General features: G+C 47.1%; 1 protein-coding gene across 3 annotated transcripts in view; it reads left to right on the top strand.

Annotated features, from left to right (window-relative positions):
- Nucleotides 1–21,131, top strand: part of TMTC4 (transmembrane O-mannosyltransferase targeting cadherins 4) — an 86,738-nt gene that overhangs the window by 51,107 nt on the left and 14,500 nt on the right. For all 3 annotated transcript variants that reach the window (XM_045283785.1, XM_030888439.2, XM_045283786.1), the window contains 4 exons: nt 7,700–7,779; nt 8,707–8,814; nt 8,938–9,079; nt 20,397–20,511. In XM_045283785.1, coding sequence (XP_045139720.1) covers nt 7,700–7,779; nt 8,707–8,814; nt 8,938–9,079; nt 20,397–20,511 — 445 coding nt within the window. The remainder of the gene's footprint in view (nt 1–7,699; nt 7,780–8,706; nt 8,815–8,937; nt 9,080–20,396; nt 20,512–21,131) is intronic.

Raw genomic sequence — 21,131 nt, 5'->3', positions numbered from 1 at the left:
AGCTAACCTTTTTGAACTTTTTGTGCCTTTGTCTATAAAATGAAGATAAAACCTAAACCCTGGTTGGGAGAACGTAATGAAATATTCCATCTAACATACTCAAGCATGGTGTTTTAACCCATAGTGGGTGCTCAAGAAACCTAGCCTTCTTAGGCTCCTTTTAGCTCTGGTTATCTCGTTAAGTGGCAGGTTATTGTTAGTTGCCACTGCGCCTGCGTGGAGTCATGGTGGCTTTCTCTATTGAACACGGCTTTCTTTGCCGAGGCCGCTGTCTTGGTCATGGTGGCAGATGATCAGAAAGGAATGCTGTTAAAGGGGAAAGAAGGAGTAAATACCAAAAGCCAAACTCAAGGCCAAATAATGCATTCCAACGGATAGTGACCTTACATAGGTCTATAAACTGTGTGGAACTATAAATATTTGTTGGAGCCATGGTGGTATACTGGGTTACGCTAAGTGCAAGGCTGCTAACTGCAAGGTCAGCGGTTCAAAACCACCATCCACTCCTTCAGAGAAAGATGAGGTTTTCTAGTGCCATAAAGAATTACAGTCTCAGAAACCCACAGGAGAAGTTCTAGTCTGTCCTACAGGGTCATTGTAGAGAAAGGTTAGTTTAGAAAAAAAATGTGTGCTTGTATCAAGTAATAATACATTCTCTCTTGGAGTATAAGAACTGGAGCTGCCTGTCATTGCTGTTGTTGTTGTTGTTGTTGTTGTTGTTGTTGTTGTTGTTGTTGTTGTTAGGTGCTATCAATTCAGTTCTGACCCATAGTGACCTTATGCACAACAGAACGAAACACTGCCCGGTCCTAGGTCATCCTCACAATAGTTCCTATGCTGGAGCCCAATGTTACAGCTACGGGGTCAGTCCCTCTGCTTTACCAAGCATGATGTCTTTCTCCAAGGATGCGTCTCCTTGTTCTGACAACATGTTTAAAATATGTAAGAAGTCTCCTAGGACGATGGTGCCCTGTGATCTTCAGGAGAAATATTTTAAAATTCCCCTCTGGGTTCTGTCTTACTTGTCTAGTGGTGCTATAACCAAAAATCCCAAGCGGGGGCTTTCCCAGACAGAAATTAACTTTCTCAATAGATGAGGGGACTAGACTGAATTCAGAGCATTGGTCTTTGGGGAGGCTTCCTCTCTGGGTGGGCTGCCGGATAAGGGCCTTGTCTCTTCTGCCCCTGCTCTCTGGCTCCTTGGAGATCTCCTGTGGTTGGCACCCACCTTCACTCATCTCTTCTGTTTAATCTCCTCTGTAACTCAAAAGAAGTCTACTCAAAACACATTCTACCCTGAATTTTCCTCATTAACTAAACACAGACAAACCATCAAGTAGGATTAGAACCACAGACATGGACCCCACACACACACTCAAAAAACAAAGCCCTGCCGCTGGATTGATTCTTAGTCATAGCCAGTTAATACAGGGTCGATCTCTATGGGAGCAGGTAGCTGCCTCCTCCCCCAGGGCAGCTGGTAGGTTTGGACCCTGCAGTTAGAAGTTAGGATTTGCACTGCATATTTGGGGGGAACATATTTAACCCATAATGCGTTCCATCTCATGTTCACATTCCACATATAAAGAACATCAGTCAGTCCAGGCAAAATTAAGTTAGTCTAATGAATAGTTGAGGTCTCACTGTGACCCTGAAGTAAAAAGTAGTATAAAAAAGACTAGCTCCCCATTTGTATGTTTCTTTAAGAACCTTGTTTCTGTTTTATAGTAAGATTAGGCACCTAGATAAAAGAGCACCTTACTTCCAATATTGTTTTGAATTTGATTTGCTGACCTATCAATGTATCTTATGCCACGAAAAATAAACTGCCTGGGATTTTATTTCATAAATGTTAATAGATTTGCCTTATTTTGACTTTTGTGTTTGAATAGCAGTAATTACCCCTTCTATTTATATAGTTCTTCTCCATAAAGAATTCAGATTTGTCGAGGCTCTATAATTATCTCTTTTATCTTCTCTCTGAGACCTTTCTCGAGCGGTATTATTTTCTTTACGTTTCCAGATGGGAGAAACTGAGGCATAAAAAGATTGACCTAGCCTCATGTAGGCTAGTAATGTAGGTGGCTACACTACACTGGTGTGGTACGTGTGTGCCCAGGCGACTCCAGTCAAGGAGGAGCTGCAGGGACTTGTGTGCTGTCTCAGCCTCCAGAATAATTTTAAATATTAAAAGGGCTAGAAAACACAGGGTGTGTGCTCTTGCTGCATGCACATACTTACGTTGTCTGTGTGTGTATTGATTTTCTCATTGTATATTTAAGACCTACATGCAAGAACTCGCTGTGGAAATGGGCCCAATGCTGATGGTCCTCTCCAAGAACTATTTGTGTACAGTGATGCTCTTCATTGCAAAAACCTCTAAAGCCAAACTCACTGCTACTGAGTAAATTCCGACTCACAGTGATCCGATAGGACAGAGTTGAACTGCCCCTGTGTGTTTCTGACAGTGTAAATCTTTGCAGGAGTAGAGAGCCTCCTTTCTCCCATAGAGCAGAGTGGTTTTGCACTGCGACCTTGCAGTTAACAGCCTAACACACAACGCACTACACCACCAGGAGTCCTGTTGCTAAATCAGTATAGAAAAGATAGATATATTTGTGTGTGTGTGTGTGTGTGTGTTTTACTTTCTACTTCAAATGAAAATATCACATGATTTTCTTTATTATCCGTTTTTAATTTAATTTTTAAGGAAGGAAACTAGATTGAGTTCAGGGAAGAGATCACATTTAGATAAATACCATTTTGTTCAACCTCATTGCAGGGGAAACGTTTTTCAAACGTATCTTCAGTTGATATCCCTTCCATATTAAGTGGCTATTTGGCAACTATCTGTAAATGAGGCCCCGCCTTCTTCAGCAGATGACAATAGCTGTGCAGTCTGGAGGGAGCCCAGGAGGCAGAGTGGGGGATGGGGGGGCCGTCAACTGCGAGGTCCGCAGCTCTAAACCACCAGTGGCTCTGAGGGAGACCGAGGAGACTCTCTCCTCCCCACAGAGCTAGTCTCAGAAACCCCTGGGGCAGTGCTCCCTGGCCTGGCGTCCCATGCGTCTGAATCAGCACAGTGGCAGTGGCAGTGAGTCAGCCCTGTGTCTGCCCTACATTTGAATGCCTCACACTGCCTAGCCCAGAGTTAGCACTCGGTGTTAGCTAGTGGATTGCACCAAATAGAAATTCAATCCCTTGAGCCCACGGTGATACTTGAAACAAAGAGGCTGACTATATTTGTATGGTCCTTCATTTTCATCTTTAAGGATTAAAAAAGTAGGTTGTAATTAACCCTAACTATAATACAACTGAAAGAAGCCCTGATGGTGCTGTGGATATGCATTGGGCTGTGAACCACAAGGTCAGCAGTTCGAAAGCACTGGTCACTCCCTTGGGAGAAAGATGAGGCTTTCTACTCTCATAGTCTCGGAAACCCACAGGGGCAGTACTACCCTGTCCTATAGGATCACTATGAGGCAGCATCGACTTGATGGCAGGGCGTTTATTTATTTAGTAATGCAGTGTAAATTCGTTCAACAATATAAAGGGTCATATACCACCGGGAGGGACGCAGAGGGAGTTACAGAAACGTTTATATGTTAATATCGAATGTTTGCAGGATATTTACAACGGAGGAGCTGGCTCAAGCAAGGGCGTTAGTAGTGCATTTCGCTACTGATTCTTTTGCTTCATTTGCAACTCGCCTGTCGCTGGGAAGCTGTGGTGGTTGTTCTTGCCTGCTTTTCTGTGCTGGTTCGTTGCCTCAGCAAATGAATCACAAAGCTAGAGGGGATGGTGAAGAATAAGCAGGCTCTCTCACTCCTTACATCCATAGGGGGGAAATCAGTCATCCTTCAAACGCCGCCGTCTTAAGTACAGATTGTAAGGGTTTTGGTTGGTTGGTTGGTTGGTTGGTTGGTTGAACCAGGGGTTGGCTGTCTAGACAACTGTTTTCCATTCAAACGATTCCCTCCATAACCCCTAGGTTAAAGCTGGCCTCTGGGTAAATCTGATGACCAGTTCGTAATTACAGAAAGCTTGCCTGCTTGGGCTGCAGTAGATTTTAACCCGTGCCATTTAAACAGCCACAGTTTACACTTCTCTCAGTGTCTTCTGGGCTGGCCAGCTGCAGACCAGCACGCTGTCTGTACTGCAGAGGGCAGTTGGACTCTGTCTGAGCTCTTTATGAGAAAACAGCTTTTCCCCTAACAAAGGGAAGCAGCAGGGGCTTGGGGTGAGAGAGGAGGGAGGCCTGTGGAATCCCGGTCTCCCAGTGTTTGTATTCTTGCCGCCACTAGGCCCTGCTGGCAGGTCCCATTTCCCTGCCTTCCACGTGTCCTGGCAGGGAGCAGGTGGGGAGGGGAGGAGTCATCCGCCCACACGGGAGTGGGGAGCACACACCCTAACCATGTTGAGCCCTTTTAAAAAATGTGTGCTCTGGCCACCCCATTGACAAAGCCGCTTCCAATCTATCATGAGATAATACCTAGTAATGGGCGTTAATTTGGTTCCTAAAGGCTGTGTTGCACCCTGGGGTGCACCACGCAGCACCTTTATGTCACCTGTGCTCCCCTCGCACATGGTTCCTTCTGCCAGAGTAGGGAAAAGCACACAAACACCAATCTACCAGAGAGAGAAAAGTCATCCTCTCTTCATTTCATTTTCCCATGAACTTTTTGCAGCCTCCTCCTACTTCAAAAACTGGCAGGTCAGAAATACTCCCATTGCAGGTGTACCTGTCCATATCCCCTCCCTAGCTTTCTGTCGCTTGGAAGGAGGTTTCGATCTATAGGCTCTGAATGATGGGGCAGTCTGGAGGCAGTGTACAGAGGTGGTGGTAGTTGAATGTACGAGAAATGTGACCCTTCCGGGCTCACAGCTGGTATGAATGAGTGGCGCTATAGGGAGTGGCCGCTGCCCCTCCACCCAGCACCCTAATCAACGGGTGCGACGCAGTGAGAAGCATAGCATCCTGAGGTCGGCCCGAGGAGCCACCGCAGTCTGTCACCTCAGAAGGGAAGCTGTTGTGAGAAGAAGGGATGGTGTGGAGGTGGAGATGGAGCCCGCAGGTGGGTGACGCCAGCGCGGGCCAGCCACTGTCATTGTTCCCATTGCCAGGCAGTGCCCTTGCCCTCGTCTCCTTGGAGATCGCGATTGGCCTTGACTTTGTCAGCCTCCCAAAGGAGGTTTGGTTCCTCACCACACACTTGGATGATCATCCAGGGAGCCCTGGCGTCCCGCTGCCCTGTTCAGAGTTGTGGACCCAGCCATGGCTTTGCAGTGGAGTCTGGCCTCTCAGCTGCAAACAGGCTAAGGTTACCCGAGGGTTCTGGCAGGCTTGAAGCTGAGTGCCCATAGCTTCTTCCCATAGCTTTATCACCTTCTTGCTTCAGCCAATTAAAAGCCCTCTCCTTATAGCCCTATCTTCCCAGTTGGTTTCTTCAGCTTTTAGCTCGATCTGAAGAATAAAATGAGGGTAGCGTTTCACAGGAGTTACGCTCTGGGCAGGCTCCCAGCCTGCCGTGGGAACAACCTCACCTGCTCCCAGCCAGGCTCGGTCACCACCCTGGTCACTCTGCTGGACTTCTCAAAGGACTTCAAGATCAGCACAATGCCTAGCTCCCTCCCTGATGGCCAGTTCTCACTGCCAGTGAGTCGATGCCAACTCATAGCGACCTTATAGGCCCAGGTAGAACAGCCCCGTGGGTTTCTGAGATGATGGCGCTGGACAGGTGTAAGAAAGCCTCATCTTCCTACCAGTATTTCAAACTGCTGACCTTGCTGTGAGCAGCCCAGTGCTTAGCCAAAGTCACTGCTGCCCGCTTGGTTCTAAAACAGTTGGGAAATAAACAGCTATCTGCTGTTGAATGGATACTGACCCAGAGTGACCCCATGTTCAACAGAATACTGTGTTACCCACCTTCAATCTTCGAGATCACTGCACGCTCGCATCCACTACTGCGCTCACTGCCCTTCCTGGAAACTCATCTTCCTGTACTGTGCCGCACAGGGCACCGCTGGGAGCCATAGGCTTTTCATTAGCCATTGTCAGCCTTACGTCCCGCGGCACGCTTGCTAGTCTGTCGCCGTCTAGAAGCACCACTGAAACCTGCCTTCCATGGGTGATCCTGTGGCTGTTTGAAATCCTGGTGGCCTAGCGTCCAGCATCCCAGCACCAGACAGGCCAGCACAGCACGCTGGACTGACAGACGGGGAGGTCTGAAGATGGATGCACCCTCCACTCCTATCCACCACGCCACTGCTTCCTGTCGTCCTTCCTCACCCGCTTCCACTTCTCTACAGACCACCAGCATCACCCGCCTGCCGATCTTCCAGCCTTGATCTTCCAGCCTCGCCCCTCGCTGGACCCCTGCTGTCTCCTGCTCCCCCTGCTCCTATCTCTTGCTCCGGGCAGCCAGGATGCTGCAGTTTAAATGAACGTAAATCTGCTGATTCTGCCCGCCTCCGACTCCTGCCTTGCAAACCCTGCATGGGGCTTCTTTCACACACAGGACCTAAGCAAAACCCACTCAAGATGCCCTAGGCAGCCTGGCCCACCTGAGCCCTCCAGCCCTCCTCTCCTTTGCCCGCTCCTTTGCCTGGCTTCCTAACACCTTGAGTCCAGCAGGCTTCCTCCCAGCCCAGCACCCCCCGCACCTGTTGCCTCCTCTGCCTGGGATACTCTCACTACCCCTACAGCCCCCGGCACCTCCCCCGACAGCTCTCAACCCCAGACTCCTTCCTCAGGACCAGCCCCCCTGGGTCGCCTTCCTTGAGAGCCCTGGTGCCCCGGTGTAGAATAACTTCAGATCCAGACCACCCTCCGTGCGGGGTCTTGCTAGATTGTCAACCAGACTGATGGCCAGCACAATGCCTGGGAAGAGTCCAGTGGGCATTGGGTCATTTCCTAAAGGAGTGAAGCCAGGCAGGCAGGTATATGTTACTCGTTATAAAGGACAATGCTTAGGGCACAACATGAGAAAGGTTTCACACAGAAAGGGCTGTATTTTTTTAAAATGTGTGAGCAGACTAATGGGATCAGACTTACGGTAGTTTGAGGGATTTTCAGTGTGTCTCTGAGGGAAACGTGAGGGTGTTAGCATGGCAAGAAGGAGCCCTGGGAGCGTGATGACTACAGGCCTGGATGCAAACGGAAGGGTTGGTGGTTTGAACCCAACCTGGAGATCAGCTCCTGCTCTGTTCCCTGGGTCCCTCTACTCTCTCCCCTGGCTCCTTCTACTCTCTCCCCTGGGGTTCTTCTATTCTTTCCGCTGACTCCTTCCACTCTGTCCCCTGGGGTCATTTACTCTGCCCCCTGGGTCCCTCTACTCTGTCCCCTGGGGTCATTTACTCTGTCCCCTGGGTCCCTCTCCTCTGTCCTCTAGGACAGAGATTGCTGTCCATTAGAGTTAGTCCGTCGCACATGGCAGCTGTAGTAATAACAATCCCATTTCTGAATTCTCCAGCGTTCTCTGATACGTTCTTTAGCCACTTTCTCCTCGATATACTTTCATCGTGATAGCAGCCTGTCACCTGTCGGACTTTAGCTGAGTCTCGGGGGGTTGGGGGGGTGTGATCTATCGTTGTGGTTGTGTCTTTATCTTTTGTTTTCCTTGAACGGATTGCTATGTGCCTAGAATTCGGAACAAAGAAACTCGCTTACTGATGGCCACCTTGTTATCTGCACTTTCAGGTTCACTACAATGTTGGCAAAAACCTGGCTGACAATGGCAACCAAACAGCTGCCATCCGCTATTACAGAGAAGCTGTAAGGTACTGCACGCAACCTGTCTCCACGGGGAAAGGTCATGGCCACAAGGGCAAGTCCAAAATATGGCTACAGGATCACAGAACCCCTTATTAAACAAAGATAGCAAAACGTGAAGCTAGATTTTCCTTGACATCCGGGTCAGACCCTGCTGAAGGTCCCGCGCCCATCTCTCGACCCCTCCCCCTGCTTCTGGAATTGCACCGTGCAGAGATGGCATCCTCATGGGACTCAAAGCCTGGTCTTTGTCAATGTTCTCTGAGATCTGTGAACAAAGAGAAGGCTGAAGGAGCAAAGTCAAGGCTGTAGGGTGAAGGGAGTTAGGATTCCCATTGAAATTCTCATAGGACAGCCCTGGCTAGCCTCAAAGTAGGAGCAGGCGCCTTGTCGTGATGGGAAAATGGAATTCCTCAGTGCAGCTCGCCCGGCCATTTTCCTGCCAAGGCCATTTTCAGTGGTCTTAAGGCCTCATCCTTACAAAGCCCCTCGGATTGTGTTGTGCCGAGAAAACCTGTCAAGATTTCCCTTTAGGGATTCCCCCCAAAACAGTCACCAGAACCTTCTGAGCTGCTCTCCTGCCTCAGTCTCCCTGGCCCCACAGACCCCCACAGTGGCCGCGGTGTTGATTGGCCTGGTTGTTTTTGAAGGCAGCTCAGGAAGAGTAAGACAAGTGTAACTCTGAAAGAACTTGTCTCATCACAGAAACATGTGCAAACATGTTTTGTTGGGAATCGATCTGTGCAGGGATCCCCTGAAACCCCAGTGGCCGTACTTCCTGACCGACCCTCATATCCTTATTCTGTTTTAACTTCTCGGAATTAAAACCTGTTTCCTTTAAGGCCCCACCTTTAAGATCTCTCTGCCAGTCCCTGAGCATTTGGTGAAAACGACCAGGCCCTCACAGCTGCCTTGTGTTCGCTCTCCACTTCCAGGTTAAATCCCAAGTATGTTCATGCCATGAATAACCTTGGAAACATCTTGAAGGAAAGGAACGAGCTGCAGGAAGCGGAGGAGCTGCTGTCTTTGGCTGTGCAGATACAGTAAGCGTTGTCTGTGGGACTGTGCTAGAAACAAACAAACAAGGTCCTGCACCCCCTGACCCGAGTCTGGCTTTTTTTGTTCTTTTCTTTCCCCACGTTTATCTTTTCATCATGTTTCCCCAGGCCAGACTTCGCTGCTGCGTGGATGAACTTGGGGATCGTGCAGAACAGCCTGAAGCGGTTCGAAGCAGCCGAACACAGTTATCGGACAGCCATCAGACACCGCCGAAAATACCCCGATTGTTACTACAACCTGGGGCGGTTGGTAAGCGCAGGATGCTCTGGCTGCTGTGGGTGAAAAGGTGTTCTTTCTCTCTTTCAGACTGAAAATGGCAGTCAGAACACATCTAGCACTCTACATAGTCCACATTACTTTTACATGTGTTTATCTCACTTTGTAAGTTACTCTATGGAGCCCTGGGGATGTAGTGGTTATGCATTGGGCTGTGATCCGCACAGTTGGCAGTTCAAAACCACCAGCAGCTCCAAGGGACAGACTTTCTACTCCCATAAAGAGTGACAGTCTTGGAAACTCGAAGGGGCAATTCCACCCTGCCCTCTGGGAATGCTATGAGTTAGGATAGACTCGATGGCAGGGAATGGATGAATGATCATAAAATCCACAGTGATACCTCGGTTGTCAAGCAGCCCAGAGCTGGAACTTTCCACTACCCAAACAGCCACGCTCAAAAATATCTGCTCCGTGTTCATAACGTCGAACCAAAAATCCAACTTACAAAAACCTGTCCTCACCGAGAGTGAGTCCCAAGTTGTGTCGTGCCTCGAAGACAGAGAGGTGACGCTTCCGTCTAAGTGCAGTTCTTGCACAGAAAACATATAGTGCTTGTGTTAGTGGATTAAAACATTCGTCTCTGGGTTGCGTTTTTTTGTACTTTATTTGCATAAAATATCGTAACCATGGCTCCAGAGAAAGTTGGTGATATCAGCCACTTTAACTAAAGCTAAGGGGAAAACTGAGTGAGCCACGATAGAGTTAAGGAAAGAAAGCATTGTGAAAGTTGAATCGGGTGCCACTTGTGTGATTTGGTGGCTGAATACAGCCTGGATAAATCGACATGATAACGTGGTGGGGGAAGCAAAACCGCTCATGGACTGAAAGGAGTGAAATCCTTAACCAGGAGTCAAAGAGCCCAGACCGTCGAAGAGGTTGAAAAGTTACTGTTAATTTGGATAAGTCAGAAACAACTTGCAGGAGATAGCATATCTGAAACAGTGATGTGAGAAGGCTAAAAGCCTCCATAGTGATTTAAAATCCAGGAAAAATTAATTTATAAATGTAGTTTGGGGCCCTCAGAACCAATTATTTGGTTTTCCATTTTTCCTATGGGAAAAATATGTTCCGTTCTCAAATTGCTCAATGTTCAAACATGAATTTGGAACAAATTGAGTTCCAAATGAGGTTATCACTGTATAATATAATATATGTAAATACATGTGTTACGCTCTAATGAGAGAACAGTCTCACTCTAGTTAGTAATATTTACAAGGTAACAAAAGCAATAGGTTAAACTAAGGAATAAATTAAAGAAAAATTTAAGTCTCCTAAGCCTGCCGTACAAGACCCAAGGGGTAACTTCGTGATAAACGTCGGTTTTTCTGTTTTTAAAGCAGGGACTGGATCAAAGCCAAGATAAAGGAAACACATCCTGGGTGTGGTTTCTGCACTTCTCTTATTCTCCTTCGTCAAGGGGTCTGCGCCTTTGATTTTCTTGACAACGAGAATGGGATAAGACTGCTTTCAAGACTGCTGACCCCCACCCATCTACCAACCCTGTCGTGTGGTCTCAAGAAACCACACGCATATGTTGCTGCTGCTGCTGCTGCTGGCTGCCATCAGCCGGTCGGCCCCTGACTCATCTGGCCGTGTAGAACTAAGTGATATGCGGCCTCTGTGGATGTGACCGGTGTAATCCCTGCTGCTTTCGTTCATTGATTTCTGGGAGTAGATCACCAGGCACTTCTTCCTAGTCCATCGCGGTGGGAAGGCTCTGCTGAAACGTGCTCAGCACCGTAGCAGCACGCACACCTTAATTGACAGACGGATGGCGGCTGTGTCTGAGGTGCAGCTGTGAGGGATCGAACTCGGGTCTCCTGAGTTGGTGGTGTTAGGTGCCATCGAGTTGGTTCTGACTCACAGAGACCCCATGGACAACAAAACGAAATAATGCCCAGACTGGGCCATCCTCCCCTTGTTCCTGTGTTGGAGCCCATTGTTGCAGCCACTGTGTCACCTGTCTTGTCAAAGGCCTTCCTCTGTGTCGCGGCCCCTCTACTTTATCAAGCACCATGTCCTTCTGCAGGAACTGCTGTCTCTTGACAGCACGTACAGTGGAGGTGAGACCAAGTCTTGCTACGCTTGCCCCTAAGGAGCACTCGGCTGTATTTCTTCCAGGACATATCGATTTGTTCGTTTGCCAATCTGTGACTCTTTCAATATTCTTGGCCAGCACACCGCAATTCAAACGCATTGATTCTTCTTTGGTCTTCCTTATTCAGTGTCCAACTGTCACATGCATATGAGGCGATCGATAAGATCATGGCTTGGGTCAGGCACACCTTAGTCCTCAAGTAACATCCTTGCTCTTCAATACTGAAAAGAGGTCTTGTGCAGCAGATTTATCTGATCCAGTGTATCATTTGATCTCTTGATTTCTGCTTCCATGAGCATTGATTATGGATCTACGCAAGATAAAATCCTTAACAACTTCAATCCTTTCTCCATTCAGCATGATGTTACCAACTGGTCCCCTTGTGAGGCTTTGCGTCTTCTTCACATTAAGTTGTGATCCATGTTGAAGGCTGCAGTCCTTGGTCTTCAGCAGCAAGGGCTTCAGGTCCTCCTCATTTTCCGCAAGCAAAGTTGTGCCATCTGCATATTACACATTGTTAATAAGCCTTCCTCCAGTCCTGATGCCACACTCTTCTTCACATCAGCCAGCTTCTCTGATGATTTGCTCAGCACACAGATTGCATAAATATGGTGAGGATACACGCCTGGCACACACCTGTCCTGATTTTAAACCATGTGGAACCCCTTGTTCTGTGCACACGACTGCCTCTTGAGCCGTGTGCAGTTCTGCATGAGCACAATCAAGTGTTGCAGAAGCCCCGTTCTTCTCAAGGGGACCCATTGCTAATTGTCCAACAGATCTCGCTCGTAGAAGGCGAGAATTCTGCCACCAAGCCACCTCTGCATTGTGGTGCTGGAGAAGAACTTTTGAAGTACCATACACTGCTAAAAGGACAAACAAAATGGTCTTGGAAGAAGTACTGTCAGAGTGCTCCTTAGAGGCAACATGCTTTGGACTTGTTGTCAGGAGAGACCAGTCCGAGAGAAGGACATCATGCTTAGTGGAGGGACAGCGAGAGAGGAAGACCTCGATGAGATGTCCCTGCAACAAGGGCTTCAAGCATGGGGAAAATCATGAGGATGGCACAGGACCGGGCAGTGTTGTTTCCGTTGTGCATAGTGTTACTGTGCACAGTCACCGTCATGGCACCCAACAACAAACCACTCTTGCCCCTAGACATGGTTCTGGTATATTGTGCTTCTTAGGCAGAATGACTGAGGGGAAATCTCTTTGTTCATGTGAGCTACCCTGGCCTAAGAGGGACCGCAGAGATTTCCTGGGAAAATCCCATTACCTTTTAATTCCATTTCACAGACGTTTTGAAGTCATGCAAAGTCAGAGTCGCCTCAGCCGACAGCAGTATGCTTGGGGTGTTTCGGGGTTTGGCATTTGGGGAATATATAAAGGAGAAGGCCTAGTAGCACAGTAGTTAAACCCTGAGATCAGTGGTTCGAACTCGACAGCTGCTTCAAGGAGAAAGGCATGGGGGGTTGCTTCTGTAACAATTGCAGCCATGGAAATTCCACGGGGCCGTCCCGCTCTATCTGATAAGGTCACTGCATGTCAGACAGCCATGGGTTTAGGTGCTGAGACTTCCAGATTTTGTCGAGTCTGTTAGCATCGCAGTTCTCCAACCGAACTGCCCATCTGTTTGCATTTTAAAGACCTGGAGTCTCTTGGGGTTCCTGGGTCCTGGGATTGTCAAAACCAGTGGTTCCCAAAGCTGCTTATGCTTCCAAAGCATCCCAAATTCAGGAATCCAAATGCTCCATCCAGAATCTATTTAAACCAAACTCCCCCAGTGCTTCCCAGTCCCTGCCCTGCCCTTCTCCCTGTGGGAGGCAGGTCAGCCTGAACATTGACTCAACAGGCCTGACCGGGTCAGAGCCCAGGGCACAGTAGGGGGAGAGCATCCTAGAAAGCATGGACTGCTTTAGGGGTTGAAAGCCTGGCTTCCATTGCCACCATGACATGGATGACTGTTTGTAGTGTCTTTTGTTGCTCACCTGGGTAGCCATACCTCTGTGCTGGTAGAAAGGATTTTATTAATGGCGGCTTGAAGATGACAAGGACAGGTGACTAATCTTGCTAAAAGTTTCCTTCTCCCACTGGCAAACGTCACTTTCAAAGGAGCTAGATGATGCTGGTGTGAAAATGGTAAAGTAAAGTTGCTTGATGTTTTTATTATTTAAAATATGCAAGGCATTCTTTGGCTCTGCTATCTCCTAGGCAGGGACCATCTTGATATGCTGACTCTCATGTGCAAGTGCCAAATTATTTCTTCCTGGCCACAGAAAGAAGGGTGGCGGCAATGTGACCCAATCCCCAGAGCAGCAAGATGTTTGAACAAGGGAGATTGGATGGCAAGATACACAGGGGTCCCCTAGAAGCGTTCCTCAGAACCACTTGGCCTGGCATGCATTTTTGTTTCCTTTGATGTTGTAAAAGTCTGGGCTTTGTGACCTACTTGCAACCTTGGGTGTTGGGACAGCCATCTCTGTGAAGCCGGACGTGAGGAGAGCTCAAATATTCTCGTGATAAGGGGGAATATGGGAGGTCAGTAAACCTCAGCCTCGGCATCGAAGTAGAGACGCACATTATCAGTCGCCTGAAATCCAGGGCCAATCTTGAGAAAGGGAATGAATGGAGAGTGGGAGGCTCACTGGGCACTGCTGTTTCGGCTCACTTTGTCCTTCCAACCAGTGTACAGGAGCCCAGGCAGCACAGCAGGTAAGTGCTGAGCCTCGCACCAATCAGGTTGGCAGGTTCAAACCCACCCAGAAGCTCCAGGGGAAACTGAACTGGTCATCTGCTAGCATTAAAAATTACAGCCCAGAAAACCCTGTGGGCCAGTTCTACTCTGTCTCTTGGGCTTGCTGTGAATCCACTGGGGGTCATGTGACAATTACCTAACTGAGTACCTGAGTCACTTACTGTACTTTCTTTCTATTAAGTTTCTTTTGGAGGTAGTACTTCTTTTAGGCTATTGCTTATAAAGTGACTGTGCGTGCCTGCAACTCCCTAAATTAACACTGCTAGCTCAAAGACTTAGCAGCCTTGTACCGCCTCTTCCCCTCGGATCCTCCCCTAATAGCCTCCTGTCCCTGCAATTCTTTGGGATTTGGAGAACAGAGACTGTATACCCAGTGAACTTTCTATAACAGCGGTTCTCAACCTATGGGTCGTGATCCCTTTAGGAGCCGAACAACCCTTTCACAGGGGTCGCCTAAGACAGCAGAAAACCTCTATTTCCTGGTGGGGGTCACCACACCACGAGGAACTGCATGAAAGGGTTGCGCCAGTAGGAAGGTGGAGAACCACTGTGGTTCTATCACGTGCCCCAAACCCTGGAATGTATTGCCACTTTAGCTTAGGAAGCCAGCACTGGAAGGTACAATGCTGGCCCCGAGACTCTTCGCTCAGGTTGTTGACCGAGGGCTGCCGCAAAGTCACGTGTCCGTGGCTTCCCCACAACTGCTCTTGCTTGTTAAAGGATTTTGCTCTCCATTGTTGTTTAATTATCCGGCTTTTGCCAGCTTGACAGCTTAAAAGCATTAAGAGCCTAATCTTTTAACAGCCCGCCCAACATGTGTATATGTTGGTGACTAAAAGAAGCTGAATAACTTAAAAGTTGCTTTTGAAAAAAATCATAAAAAGACCTCTTTTGTCACTCTTTCGTAATTCGAGACAGAAATTTGTTTCGATGTCTGTACCCAGATGAGATGGGAATGCCTTGTGGGTCTCTGATGGAGCAGGAAGTTGAGTTGAGCTGGATTATTTGGAATATATTACTGAAGCTAGAAAATTCAGTTATGAGCTACTACCACCTCAAGACCTGAGGTCCTGGTGGAGGGGCTGCCTTCTATAAAGGTAGAATCTTGGAGAAAGACCACCGTCTCCAATCCTGGGATGCGGAGAGAGGACATGGCTCCTTCAGACACACTGCCGGGAGGCGGGAGAGAGCTGACAGTGAGGGGAAGGATATTGCTTCTCTCTTCCCACCATCTGATCTCCACCTGCAAGTGGCAGAAACTTAACAAGGAGCCAAGTGGCAAAGGCATCTGGGAAATGGTGGATGGGAGACTGAGAGACAATGGGTAAATGCCACACATGTTACCCTCTACTTTCTAGACAGGTTATTGTTGTTAGATGCCATTGGCTCCAACTCTTAGCAACTCTTAACAGAATGAAATACTGCCCGGTCCTGTACGATCCTCACAATTGTTATGTTTGGGCCCATTGTTACGGCCACTGTGTCAATCCATCTTGTCAGAAGTCTTCTATTTTACCAAGCATGATGTCCTTCTTCACGGACTGTTCTCTCCTGATAACCTGTCCGAAGTACTTGAGATGCATTCTCGCCATCCTCGCTTCTAAGGAGCATACGTCTAAGGCTGTACGTCTAAGGCAGAGTTCGATGCGTAGTTCTTAGTTAAAACACCCTTTTTTCTGGTTCCCTTAAAGTGTTTGCTCACTTTGTGGAGGTGCTATAAAAAGGGTGTCAATTGACACTAAATGAAACCAAGTTTTTCCTAATTCTGTCTTTTGTTTTTCTTCAATCAGTGGTAAAAATACATGAAGGCACTGATTTGCAAAATCGGTTGTGTGCATCCAGTTACCTTGGTTTTGCTGGTGTGTTAGAAAGAATGTCATTATGGATTCAGACTCATGGCTCCTAGGTGCCTTGTGCTGGAGACAATTGACTAGGAAATCAATGGAGTACACACACACAAAGACAATGAAATGCTGATATCATTAAGCATCCCAAATTATTTGAATGTTTTGAACTTTTGCCTCATGTCTTTATTTAAGGGATAAAATATTGCAGCTTAAGTTTCTGAGTCTCGTGGGAACTTCTGACAGCATCTTTATTAAATGGATATTTATAAATGTTTCCATAATTCATGAAGCCTTTCTTTTTTTTCTTGCACAATAGGCCACCTATTTGCTCTGTGGGTCATAGGGGCAAGTCAAAATGTTTCTGTTGTCTAATAAAAAGCCAGCCTTGACAGTAAATAGTGAAATAGGCTTAAGCGCTGATAAATTATTATCACTGGTAGATTTTCGAGAGTTAGGTTAACCCAGTAAGTACATTTAGATGAATGTATGTTTAAACTGAGTTGAATAAGGCAGGAGGGTCACCAGCTAAAAAAAAAAGTCTATCTTCTCTTTCCATGTACTTGGTTATTAGCCATTCAAATCCGGAGCCCGCCACGTGCACTGTTACTGCTGTAGAATAAGTGCCATCTCAGAGGAGACAGCAGATAGCCTCTCCTCGTCACGGATAAACAGTCTATTGATCAGGAAGTTTCACCTTACCCCATAAGACTCCCAGGAATTGACCAACTGCTTCTCATACAATATACTCATTTTTTTTTTACATTAAGCCTAGGTATAGGCAGAAAGAGTCTACAAGACCATTCTTTATATGTTTAATTTGACATAACTTTTAACCACATAAAATAATTTGTTTATTGTTCTCATGAATACTTTATCAAGATTATGAAATCTTTCGGGGGGGGGGAATCTAAAGATTCTGGGTTTTTTTTCTTTTTTTTCACTTTTTTTTAATATCTTTACCATGTTTTTTTAATTTAATCATTTTATTGGGGGCTCATACAACTCTTGTCACAATCCATACATACATCCACTGTGTCAAGCACATTTGCAAATTTGTTGCCATCATCATTCTCAAAACATTTGTTTTCTACTTGAGCCCTTGGTATCAGCTCCTCATTTCCCCCCTCCCTCTCTGCTCCCCACTCCCTCACGAACCCTTATTATTTATAAATTGTTATTATTTTGTCATATCTTACACTGTCCGACGTCTCCCTTCACCCACTTTTCTGTTGCCCATCCCCCAGGGACGAGGCTATATGTAGGTTCTTGTAATCGGTTCCCCCTTTCTACCCCACCTTCCCTCCACCCTCCCGGTATCACCACTCTCACCACTGGTCCTGAAGGGATCATCTTCCTTGGATTCCCTGTGTTTCCAGTTCCTATCAGTACCAGTGTTCATCCTCTGGTCTAGCTGGATTTGTAAGGTAGAATTGGGATCATGATAGGGGGGGCAGGGAGGGAGCATTTAGGAACTAAAGGAAAGTGTGTTTCATCGTTGCTACACTGCACCCTGACTGGCTCATCTCCTCGCAACCCTTCTGTAAGGGGATGTCCAGTTGCCTACAGATGGGCTTTGGGTCCCCACTCCACACTCCCCCTCATTCCTGATGATTTGCTTTTTTGATACCTGATCCCTTCAACAACTTGTGATCACACAGGCTGGTGTGGGATTCAGTTTTTTTCTTATCTCTCTGCCAGAGTCTGAAAATAGGGTTTGGCACTATAAAGTCATAAGTGATAGTAAACGCTAGGTAAACGACTTCGGGTCCATTCCCTGCTCTACCATTTCTAAATGTGTAACTGAGCGAATGAGTTAGCCTATGAGTAACTTGGTCCGTTTGGAAACAAAAACAAAACTAAATATCCTCACAGCTGGACCAATAGATAACATCACGATAAACAGAAACTGTCAAAGTTGGCAAGGCTTTCATTGTCCTTGGATTCACACTCAGTCAAAACCAACAAACAATGGCTGGTATTGGGGAATCTGCTGTTGGGACCTCTTTACAGTGTTGGAGATGGAGGGAGTCACTTTGAGAACGAAGGTCCCTGATCCAAGCCCTGGTATTTTCAGCCAGCTCTTGTGCATATGGCAGTCGGACATCAAATATGGAAAAGTGAAGAAGAACCGATGCATTTAAATTACAGTCCAGGCGAAAATTATTGACAGTACTATGGATCTCCAGGACAAAGAAAACCAAACTGTCTTGGCAGTAGTACCGCCAGAATGTTCCTTAGACACAAGGGAAGTAAGGCTTTGCCTCACATACTTTGTATGTGATCTCCAGAGTCTGTGTAAAAGATCCAGCGCTTTGATAAAGTAGTAGTAATAGTTGTTGTTGCCCTGTTTCCCCGAAAATAAGACAGTGTCTTATATTAATTTTTGCTCCCAAAGATGCGCTAGGTCTTATTTTCAGTGGATATCTTACTTTTCCATGAAGAAGAATATGGTACACATTTATTGTTTATTGTTTCATTAAAAGAGACCTCGCACTTCCTGTCTGCTCCAGCTGCGCTGCAGCCAACAGTGAGCTGCGTGGCCGCGCCCACCGCTATGGTCCAGAGTCCAGAGTTATGGTAGCTTGTGGGGGGGGGGGCTTATTTTCCGGTAGGTCTTATTTTCAGGGATGTCTTGCTTTCGGGGAAACAAGCTAGGTGCTGTCGAGCGGGTTCTGTCTCATAGTGACGCTGGTCCTGCCCCATCCTCACCATGCTCTTGTGCCTGTGCCCATAGTTCCAGCCACTGGGTCAGTCTATCTTGTCAAGGGCCTCCTACTTTTGTCCTGTCCCTCTACTTCAGCAAGCATGATGTCCTTCTCCAGGGACTGGTGTCTCCTGACCAGGTCTCACAATCCTTTCCTCGAAAGAGCCGGCTGGCTGTGCCTCTTCCAAGACAGACGGGTTAGTTCTTTGGGCGGTGCCCAGGATACCTCCTGTGCCCTTCGCAGCAGCACAATTCGAATGCATCACTTCTTCAGTCTTCCTGGTTCCGTGTCAACTTCCACAGGCAGGTGAGGAGGCGATTGAGAATGCCATGGCTTGGGTGAGAGTCACCTCCGTCCTCAAGGAACCATCCTTGCTTTGTATCACCTCAAAGAGGTCTGGTGCAGCAGATTTACCCAATGCAGTCAGTGGTTTGATCTCTTGACTGCTGCTTCCATGAGAATTGATAAAGTAGAGGGTCAGTGGAAAAGAAAAAGACCCTCAAAAGATGGATTGATACAGTGACTGCAACAATGGGCTCAGACAGAGCTGCGGAGGCCCAGGACCAGGCAGTGCTGTATTATATTCTGTTATACAGAAGGTTGCTATGAGTCAGAACCAATTCCATGACCCCTGACAACAACAGCAATAATATGTATCTATGTCAGTAGGTTTGTTGTCTGGATGACTAAATATAAAACACATTAAACGTATGGAGCAACCTCAATGCCCATCAACAGATGGATTGACAGCCCAAATGTGATGCAAACATCCAATGTAGTATTTCTCAACCATAAACAAAGTCCAAATACATGCCACAACCACATGGAATCACCTTGAAAACATCATGCTGAGTGAGACGAGCCAGTTACAAAGGAACAAATACTGTTATAAACTTGTTCGGCAAATATGTGGTGCTAGAGAAGGACATTGAAAGTACCGTGGACTGCTAAAAGAACACCCCGATCTATCTTCGAAGAAGTAAGGTCAGCGTGCTCCTTAGAGGCAATGATGCCAAGACTTCATCTCATGTACTTTGGCCATGTTGACAGGAGATACTGGTCCCTAGGGAAGGACACCATGTTTGGCAAAGTAGAGGGGCAGCGGAAAAAGAGGAAGATCCTCAATGACGGGTTGACACGTGACTTCAACAAAAGACTCAAGCATAAGAACAGGTGTGAGGCTGGCGTGTTTCCTTCTGTGGTGCATCGGATCTCTATGGGCCAAGCCATCTCAATGGCACCTGACTATAGCCCCCAAATATGTAGAGGCTAAAGTTTATTAGTGGCTACCAGAGGCCGGAAGGAAGGGGGCACTGAGCTGCTGTTAATGACCATGGAATCCTTTGGAAAGGGAGCGTGGTGATGGTTGAAGAACATGATGCAGGCACTCAGTGTCTGTCGTGGAATGGTCCGTGACGAATGGTACCCGAGTCGGCCCTTGCTTTCTGGTAAAGATGGAAGCATGAAGACACTGACTCGTGAAATAATTTGTGCAAAATCAGTTGCCGTGACTTTGCTGGGTCTGCCAGAAAGAATGTCCTGCTGGAGTTTAGCTGGTGACTTTGGCATGCTATTTGCATAAGAAAAGAAAACTATGTCACTAGTGATTCTCCACATACACACATAGATAAGGAGGCATCAAAAATTGTGGGGAAAGCCATTAGCTTTTCATCCTATTTTTCCACAAATTCTTTGAAGCCTTCCTCATATATTACTACAGTAAAACGTGTTTTGTTTTTTAAGAAATTAGCTCAGTGAACACAAGGATTTGTCTTCCATGGTGTGTGTGTGTGTGTGTGTGTGTGTGTGTGTGGTCATGATGTCTTAGCGAGGGAAAAGAGCCATGGAATCAGTGGGCTGCTGGCTTATGTGCATGTGTCTCCAGTATGCAGATCTGAACCGTCATATGGACGCCTTGAATGCCTGGAGAAATGCCACCGTGCTGAAACCAGAGCACAGCCTGGCTTGGAACAACATGATCATCCTCCTGGATAATACAGGTACACAAGGGTGAAGAAGCAGACGTGTTCGCTAGGACACACACACAGCACACTGCCATTGGCCCCGGTGCTGGTTCGTCGTGACCCCCTGTGAGTTTCTGAGACTGTAACTGTCTACGGGAGTAGAAAACTCAGTCTTTCTCCCTGGGAGTAGCCAGTGGTATCAGACTGCCAACTGTGTGCCTCTCAACCCAACCCTTAACTACTACATCACCAGGGCTCCTATCGCTAGGACACTACCATCGAATAATTAAGAAAAACTAACTATTGTGCACCACCCTGCCCTCGTTTATGTTAGCTTTTTTAGTTTCTCTGCACACTGTGTCTTAATGAAAAGTTCAAGCATCCTTTAAGCAATGATAATTTTAACTTGCCAGAATTCAAAGTTAGTAAGCCATTGGAGCCGTGAGGGAGATGTACACTTATTTCTAATAAAAACTAAACTGTCTGCTTCAGTGTGGCAGAAGTGTTCCTCGTTATTCGCAGATTTGTTTTCTCCCGTCTGGGGTCACAGGTATCTGCGGGGGCAATAAAGGCTGTTTTATATGTGTTTTCACACAGGTCATCAGAAGCGATTTGGATGGTACACTTGTACTGAAGTGCAGTATTTTTGCGGGGGG

Source organism: Echinops telfairi, unplaced genomic scaffold (genome assembly GCF_000313985.2).
Source record: "Echinops telfairi isolate 266 unplaced genomic scaffold, ASM31398v2 ScPeMD7_7467;HRSCAF=8505_0, whole genome shotgun sequence".
NCBI classification, from domain to species: Eukaryota; Metazoa; Chordata; class Mammalia; order Afrosoricida; family Tenrecidae; genus Echinops; species Echinops telfairi.
The sequence above is the reverse complement of the archived record's forward strand: the minus strand, read 5'-3'. Positions and strand labels throughout refer to the sequence as shown.